At 59.8% G+C, this 8,639-nt stretch overlaps 1 protein-coding gene across 1 annotated transcript in view; it reads right to left on the bottom strand.

The window, feature by feature from the left end:
- Nucleotides 1-64: 64 nt before the first annotated feature.
- Nucleotides 65-8,639, bottom strand: part of UCK2 (uridine-cytidine kinase 2) — a 21,388-nt gene continuing 12,813 nt past the window's right edge. The window contains exons 7-9 of the mRNA XM_014528524.1: nucleotides 6,006-6,103; nucleotides 3,837-3,885; nucleotides 65-3,068 (exon numbers count right to left, since the gene is read on the bottom strand). Coding sequence (XP_014384010.1) covers nucleotides 2,929-3,068; nucleotides 3,837-3,885; nucleotides 6,006-6,103 — 287 coding nt within the window. The 3' untranslated portion in view covers nucleotides 65-2,928. The remainder of the gene's footprint in view (nucleotides 3,069-3,836; nucleotides 3,886-6,005; nucleotides 6,104-8,639) is intronic.

Raw genomic sequence — 8,639 nt, 5'->3', positions numbered from 1 at the left:
CACCTCCCGTGGCCCCTCACCCTCCCATCGCCCCCGCCTCCCAAGCACCACAGGAAGACACAGGTGGCTTTCTGTTCAGTCTTTATTTACAACAAAGTACATTGCGTGTGGCCATACCTGTAACTGTGAACAATTGAGACCCAGTTAGGAGGCAGAGGGGGGAGTAAGCGTCTCAAAGAAAAAGGCCCAAGTCCCTCCCCAGCTGGGCTCCGCCACCTGCCCACCTGCCCAGCTGCGAGGGAGGCAGGGCCAGAGATCAAAGGGGGCTCTGAGCTCCACTCAGCCCAGCAACGCCCTCCCTTGTCCCACCACCCAGAGAACGGGGTGAAGGGCAGAGCCTGCCCTCCCCCGCCCCCCGCCAAACCCAGCACTCAGGTGACCCTCCACCGGCTGGGCTCCAGCTCCTCCCACTCCCCACCTGCCTGCAGCCTGACCCAGTGGCCTGAGACTGGTGACCCACTGGCACCCAGACAAGTGTCCAACTGAGCCCAGGGGACAGGAAGCCAGTGGCCATGCAGCCGGGAGCGGAGCAGAGTGGCACTGCAGGGCCGCTGTTCTAACGGGGCCGCTGGAGACCCTCCCGTCACCGCCCTCGGCCTCCGAGCTCCTGTGGTCTCCCAGGGCCACGCCACCCACTCCCCACAGGACACCCGAGGTCAGCACCTGCACTTCCTCACACCGCCCCCACCTCTGCTCCCACTGGCCGGGCTGCCCACAAAGGAGGCCGCAGCAGGAGCTCCGTGAGCCTGAGGGAGTGCGGGGCCAGGCCTTCCCCGGGGCGGCTGAGGCTTCATGCCCGTTTCTCACTCGCCTGGTCTGCGGACAATGCGTGGGAGGACGTGCAGAGGGAGAAGCCAGCACCATGGGGCTCTGAAGCCAAGATGCCCGTGGGCACGACCAGCATCACCCACTGCTCGCGGCTGCCAGTCCCGGAGGGCAGATACCAGATGACGCGGTCGTGGCCTAATGACTCTCCAGTGCGATCAGAGACCCAGCGGCTCTCGAATGCCAGCCCAGGATCTGTCCTACAGAAGCTCAAGTTCAGCCTCAGTTGGCTAAATGCTGGGCTCGGCAGGGCTTCCCCTTTCCTGGCCCAGGACACAGGGTTCTCAGAACCGGGCCATGGTCAGCACCGCCAGCGAGTGTGGCCCGGCGCCCCCAGCAGAGCCACTGAGAACTGGAGATGGTTTTACCAGGAGGCCGGGCAGCCCACAGCGGCTTAGCCCCCACACCATGGGTGGACGAGGCGGCTACGGAGTCAAGGCTGAGATGGGAAAGCCCACCTTCCAAGGCAGGGGGACCCACAGCCAAGGCACTAAATGGTTTGGCACCTGGGAGCTTCAAGTAAAGTTGAGGGTGCTACCCGCTGACGGAGAGGCCACGGCTCCGGCACAGGCCTGCCCTCTACCCTTCACCTCAGAGCCGTGCAAGGCAGGATGGGAAAGGTAATGAACACTGATTCTGAAACCCAGCACCTCCGTCCGGAGCCCTCGGAGCCCGTACCCCACCAGGCGGCTGCGGGGTCAGGAGCACCCTCAGGCCTGTGACCCGTTTCCCCACTGTCTCAGGGGCAGCAAAGCTCTGTTGGGGTTTAGGTTTGAAACAGCAAAACAGAATTAGAGTCAAATCAGGTCCAGAAAAGGGGGGTCAACATGGATGGTGCTCACGGGGCACGTGGCAGATGCACCTGAATGGCTCCGATGGGCTCGGCAGCATCGGGAAGGGAAGGGCAGGGCCCACCGGAACACGCAGGCAGGGCAGCTGTGGAAGACAAGCTGAGGGTGTGGCAACTGAGAAAGGGAGGCTGTCTCGGGCAGTTACAGGCTGGGGCGTGGACTCTAATCAGACCTCAACTGTTCCCCCCACTTCTTGCACCCCCTCCTGCCAGAGTCCAAGAACCTGCTTCTTCCAAAGCTACTCATATTCGCCAAGAGGAAGCCCCCGGGGAAGACGGAATTCTCCACCCCAAGCCTTTCATCCCGAGACTCCAGCTTAGGACCTAAATGCCATTTCCCGCCTCCCCCCACGCCCAGCGCTGCCACACCCGAAAGGCAGCCCATCTGCGATGCCGCCAGCGATGACGCTGCCTAAGGTGTGTGCCACCCCATCTCACTGCAAATCCCCGCATCTCGGGGACAAAGCCACTGTGCCCTGCGCGGGCAGAGCTCTGTCGCCACCCTGCGAGGGGCTGCCAGCTGCCCTTCTGCCAGCAGAAGTCTCTTCAGCACCCGGATTGCAAGGGACCGCTGTGCGCCCCTCAGTCTGGGAAAAGCCTGGGGAGTCAGATCCCCACCAGGGACGAGGGACAGGCAGCTCTGGCTCTGGAGACCGAGTCACGGGGGAGTGAGGGAGGCATCATGCCGCCATCTGAGCAGCCAGGGGTGGGCGGAGGGTGGGCCGTTGGAAAGGGCCCCTTCCCTGAGTTTGATTTTTCGGGTGAGGTCTTGCCTAATTACAACTCAAAAGAAAAAAAAGTCTCTCTCATCGACATGTCAGTAAGCTGCAGCTCCAAGCAGTGCACTCGGCAGGCGCTCAGCGTGGGCCACGAGCCCCGTGCTCCCACCTCACAGGCCAGCCCGCCCGCCTGGATGCCAGGGGCCACCTGCCCCGGGGAAGCTCAGCGCGGGCCCTCCTGCAAAACACTCAGCAGCAACCAGCTTTACAGGATTTTGTACATTTACACAAAAATAGATCCTTTTATATATGCGTGTGTATTGGTAACTGGTACAGGTGGGCATGATTAGGCATCACCAGTGGTAGTTGGCACAGTTCGTCGTGTAAGCTCGGGGTCAAGTTCCATTTCAAGATCAAAGGCATTTCTTTCCCGTGTTGTTTTCTTAAATAAGCAGAGTCATAGGAAAGCGTCTGTACAGACGGCCGAGCCCCTGCCGCCGCCGTGCCCGGGAGCGGGGCAGGGCCCGGGGCGGGTCAGTGCGGCCGGCTGCTGGACTCGGAGGCCTGCCTCTTGCGTGCGGGCGTGCAGCCGTTGAGATAGCCGTTGGTCTGCCGCTTGGACGGCCCTCCGTTGAGAATGTCCTGGATGTGCTGCACGATGAGGTTGATGGCCACTGGGGGGCAGAGACGGGCAGCTGTTAGGGACGCACCCGGGGTGGAGGGAACCGCCTCCCCAAGCCCCCCAAGGGGCTGACGTGACCCCCTGGAGGGTCCCAGAGGAAGACAGGCCGTGCCCAGACACGGGAAGCCCTGAATACACGGGCTTCTGAGGTGGTCAGTCCCGGCAGCAGCAAGGCAATCAGCCCGACCCCGTCTGCAGGCGTGAGGACTGGCCTTCTCCACGGCACCACCGGCTGTGACCCGTCCCAAACCCAGTGACCCACGGAAGACCCTCTCCTCCAACGACGATCCAACATAGGACTCTCTCTTCTTACCCTTAGAAACAATTATGCAAATGATTAACTAACTTCAAAAACAGAAGCACCAAGTGCTTTCTGGGGTGACACGCAAAGAACACGTCTTCCGGGCACTGTCCTGGTCGTGCCAACTCAGCCCCGCCCTGGGGACCCGGACAAACCCAGGTGGCAGGCGTTCTACAAAGGTCACTGTCGTGAAAAAGACAGGCTGAGGACGACAGGAGGTAGACAGCGAAAGTCTCAGCAAACAAACTAAATGTTTTAAATGGAGAAAATCAATTATAAGAGAATGAGAAGACAGGGTTTCTCCACACCTCTGATTTCGGCCAGGGAATAGCAGTCCACGTGTGTGCCCACAGTCACACGTGCATAACACAGGGCCGGTGCCCACAGCCGCCGGGCAGGTGGGCATTCCTTTCCGGGGTCCGCCACCCCGCCCCAAAGCACGACACCCCGAGGACTCACCAAGATTGTCTACACCTCTCGGAATGATCACGTCCGCGTATTTCTTTGTCTGCAGAAAAAGGTATTTAGAACTAAGAGGGGTTCAGAGAGAAACCGGCCCAAGCCGCCCTGGGGGACCGTGGGGAAGGGGTGGCCGTCTCTCCACCTAACCCAGAGGGCAGCGGCGTCAGGCTTCGGACATGTTTTTTACCCGCTTTATCTAAATTATAATAAATCAGCCCGGCCGGGTAGCTAGCTCAGTTAGTTGCGTATTCAATCTCTGATCAGGGCACATACAAGAACCAACCAATGAATGCATAAATCAGTGGAACAACAAATCATTCTATCTCTCCCCCCCTTCCTCTCTCTCTAAAATCAATCTATTAATCAATCAGCTTTACAAGTTCACATTTGAACGTTCCACATGGTTTCAGTTTACAACCTGCAGGAGGAACGTGGTCTTTGAAACCAAATCTGTAATTGCTTCTTCACCCCCAAGAAAAGTGTGAATTAGTGAAACCCCAACTTCAGGGGAGCAGTCCACCTGGAGCCTCTGCAGCCGGCAGAGCGAGGTGAACCCAGAAAAGGCCTCTGAAGACAGGGCCCGGGCCCTGTCACGTCACTTCTTTTAAAAATGTTTTTATTGATTTCAGAGAGGAAGGGAGAGTCAAAAACATTAATAATGAGTTATTGATCGGCTGCCTCCTGCACGCCCCACACTGGGGACGGAGCCCACAACCTGGGCATGTGCCCCAACCGGGAATCAAACCGTGACCTCCTGGTTCATAGGTCAACACTCAACCACTGAGCCACGCTGGCTGGGCTACACTTGTTGTTAAAAGGGTACAATTAGCACAAAATCCTTTTTTTATTTCACTTACTGAGATTTTGTGGTCCATTTTCCAAAGAACTGTGTCTGGGTGTATAACCGAGGTTTAGGGTGAGACCACATAAACATGAGCCTCTCCAGACTAGAACGGTGAAAATACAACCTGGCCTGACCCGGGCTCTCTCTGGGCACCAGTGGCTGGACCGTGGGAACCAGCAGCAACCACCCAGAAAATGTTTGTGCCGAATTCTGAGCTCACAACTAAGTCGGTTGGCAGAAAATTGGCAGTTAGCTCTAATTCATGTCCAATAATAAATTTAGTTTGCTCTCTCATTACGTGAACAAGAGCAGGAGTCCTCAGTCAGAGGGATGGATGGACAGACGGATAGAATTTCACGGCTGCTCGGCCGCTCTGCCCTCTTCCCAGAAACCTAACCCTGAAACCCAATCCTCAAGGTTACTCCTGCTGACTCAGAGCCTGCCTAACCTGATCGGAAACAAAGTCAAGTCCGTCTGACGCAAGACCTGCTCCTAACAGACGGGGAGGAACGAAGGCAGCCGGGAAGCTGACTCTCCAGGAAGGGAGCGAAGACCTGGCCCTCACTCTGTGCCTCTTCTCAACACCCTCCCAGCCCCCAGACCCACGGGGACCACCCAGACCAGGCCGAGCCCCACCCACTCCCCACTCAGAGCTGAATCATATACCCTTAGGGAACTAGCCCAGGGCTCGGTCAGCCTGGAGGAGACACGCGGAGTCCCCTTCCTCACGCAGGGCGCCCGGTCCCGGTGGCATTCACAGTCTCCCCAAGAAGCCGAGGACGCCCCCTGCCCTGACCTTCCTGCTCAGAAAGCCTCCTCACTGCCAGGCTGCCGGGGCTGTGCCAGGGCGGGGACACCCCCCGGCACAGCTCCCTCCCGACGGGGACGGGGGACGCATCGGGCCGAGAGGAGCTCGCACAGGCTGGGCTGAGTGACGGAGGCAGGTCAGAGGGGAGACCCTGCAGCGGAGCCCCTCCTCCCCCGCACACTCCACCCACCAGGGACCTTCCCGGGTGCCGGGTGCCCACGGCAGAGGCTGCCCGGAGCTGTGACGTGCCTTCAAGGAAGTGCTCACACCAGGAACCTGGCTACGAGACACAGGCCTCCCGGGACTGAGCAGCACCATCCCAAGGCCCCGACGGTGAGACAGACTGAGGACCGGGGTCGGGCTGCAAAGCACCAGAGGCCGCCCTTCCCGGGGCCTCCGCAGAGGGTGACGCTCCCAGTGAGCTGCGAGCAGGGCGCTGCCTCAGCCCACACCCCGTGTGTCTGACTACACGTTACAGTCCAGACTCAACAAAACAAACCGGGACCGCACTCACCGGCAAGCAGAACTCCTCGAAGGCGGGCTTGACGAAGGTGATGTACTGGGACAAGATCTGCTCCAGGTCCCTCCCCCTCTCGCTGATGTCTCTTAACACTGTAAGAGAAGGGGGAGCAGTGGGAAATGGCGCCAGAGCCGACCCCTGGAGCCGACCCCGTCTCCAGGCCTCTGGATGGGCCACACGCTGGGACCTGAGCCGTGACCAAGAGCAGGTGAGCAGCGGCTTCGGGAAGACGAGTCCCACGTCTACGCCTGCTGCAGTCAAATTGGGCGAGGGCTCGAGGCTCTGAGCCACGGCTGCACGGCTTCTTGGTTCAAGCAGCATTTGACCTAATAAACTGCAGTGTGAACAGCTGAAGAGCAGGGCTGTCCTGGGGTGCCCACAAGGTGGTGGGCTTCCTGGTGGAGGGGCACACTGCCCACCTGCCTCCCGTCCCTGCACCTGTGTGCCGTCAGCGACCCTCTGCTGTCAGCCTTTCCCACTCGGTCATGCACAGAGGTTTGCAAACGGACGACTTAGTGAGAAACGAGGAAACCATGGTGCAGGGAACGATGGGTTAACCCTGGGGAGCAGCCCAGACTAGGCAGGGTGATGCAGGGACATTCAAACACCTTTTTTAACAGACTCATTTGTCCAAAATGAAGAGGGTCTGCCCGACGAAGGACTGAGCCATGGCTCTGCCAGAGCATGAGCCGCCCCAGCCTGTTTCCCCAAACGCAGCAGTGAGCTGAGAGGTCAGTCTGTCCGTCAAAACAGCCCCCCTGCCCTGGCCAGGTGGCTCGGTTGGTTGGGGCGTCTTCCCGTGCACAAAGGGTCACAGGGCTGATTTCCGGTCAGGGCACATTCAGGAGGCAACTGAACGCTGTTTCCCTCTCACATGGATGTTTCTCTCTCTCTCTCTCTCTCTCTCTCTCTCTCTCTCTCCCTCCCTCCCTCCCTCCCTCTCTCTTTCTCTCTCTCTCTTCCTCTCCCTTCCTCTCGATCTAAAATCAATTGAAAAAATTTAAAAACAAGCAAACCAAAAAAAACCAGCCTCCCCCTACAGATGTCACTCTGAACCTTGGTGCACAAGCTGTGAGATCTTTCCCCCCAAAATGGCATCACACCCACCCCCAGCCAGCTCTCAGGGCACAGGCTGGGCGATGGGATGAAGCCGCTGTGAACGGACACAGGGAATGCTTGTGAGCGAGTCTGGGAAGTCACATCTGACCAATCCTGCTTGCACACACCTATGCACATGGACACACATGATCGGGAGGGGGAGGGGACCGGGGGGAGGGGCGGGTCGTGGCTGTGACCCAGGCTGGCCGGGGCCAGTGTCCAGGACCACAGTCCAGAGCAGGCGCCACTGCTACGCCCCGACTTCCTCCAGCTCCTCCGAGGTGAGCCCAGGGAATAAGCAGTGGGTTGGCCCCTAACCTCCCTAACCAGTCCTCCCTAACCAGCAAGACTTGCCTGGCGACCCTGACTGTCCTCCCAGACCAGAGCAGGCTGTCCCGAGAAATGAGAAACGGCCTGTCCCCCAGGGCATTCCGACACAGGCTCTGCAGGTGGGGACTGGCCAAGACACACAGCAGCGTCACCAAAGAGGAAGCCAGAGCCTAAGGCTATGGGAGCTGAGACAAAGCAAAGGCCACCGGCAGCCAGCTTACTCACAGCCCTGCAGGAGCCCGAGGCGGTCTCACAAGGCAAGCTTTTCACACAGCCCACTGCTCCTGGACAGGAGTCCGTCCTCGCCCAGCCCGTGTGCACACACACACGCACACGCACACGCACTCACATCCTCAGCCCAGGCCTGCAGCCCCTCCCGTCACCCGCTGGAGGGGCAACAGGCAGGGAAAGCAGGTGGCCACCTGTGTCTACTCCCCAGCCCAGAAGCCGCTGGCCCCCACCGAGGCGGCCTCTGCTCTCGGCCGTTCCCGCCTCTGAATGACGGTGACAGGCCCTTCCTCACGCTGTCATGAAGGGACACAGGGTGAGGGGCGCTGGGCCCACACGCAGCATGGGTGCAGAGCCTGGGAGCTTCAGGACCAAGTGGGCACCGTGAACTGAGGGGAACGGTCAGACCAGCCGAGAGCCGGAGCCTGCACAGCAGCTGGGAGGTGGGGTGGGTGCAGTGCGGGAAGGGACAGCAGGACACACACAGCATATATATACACACATACATCACACCACACACACACACGCACACGCGCGCGCGCGCGCGAGGAAAGGAAAGCCTCTATGGTTTCTACCCTGGACGCTGGGACCACTGGACATCTAAAGGCCGTCCGCCTCGCCCCCTCTCCCGGGTCCCTCCAGGGCACTGTCTCCTTGGACGGGATGGGCCCTCCTGCTCCTCGCTGTTGGGACGCGGACAAAGTCAAGGGCTGAGTCTGGACAAGCTCTTGGCACAAAGTGGAAACTCAAGGACTCACAGCCGGCTCCTGGCTGGCACTGTGACCCGCACAGCTGTGCCAGGACAGGCCCAGGCGGGGGTGGGTCAGGGCAGGACGGCGCACATCCACCCACATTCCCGCCGCGGCGCCCACCGTGCCCCTTCCGCTCAGCCAAAGCCCAGACACCACTCCGCGGACCCGTAACAAATACGCTTCCAAATACGCTTCCTCGTGGCTGCATCACTTCACATTC

This window comes from Myotis brandtii, unplaced genomic scaffold (assembly GCF_000412655.1).
Source record: "Myotis brandtii unplaced genomic scaffold, ASM41265v1 scaffold64, whole genome shotgun sequence".
NCBI lineage: Eukaryota > Metazoa > Chordata > Mammalia > Chiroptera > Vespertilionidae > Myotis > Myotis brandtii.
The sequence above is the reverse complement of the archived record's forward strand: the minus strand, read 5'-3'. Positions and strand labels throughout refer to the sequence as shown.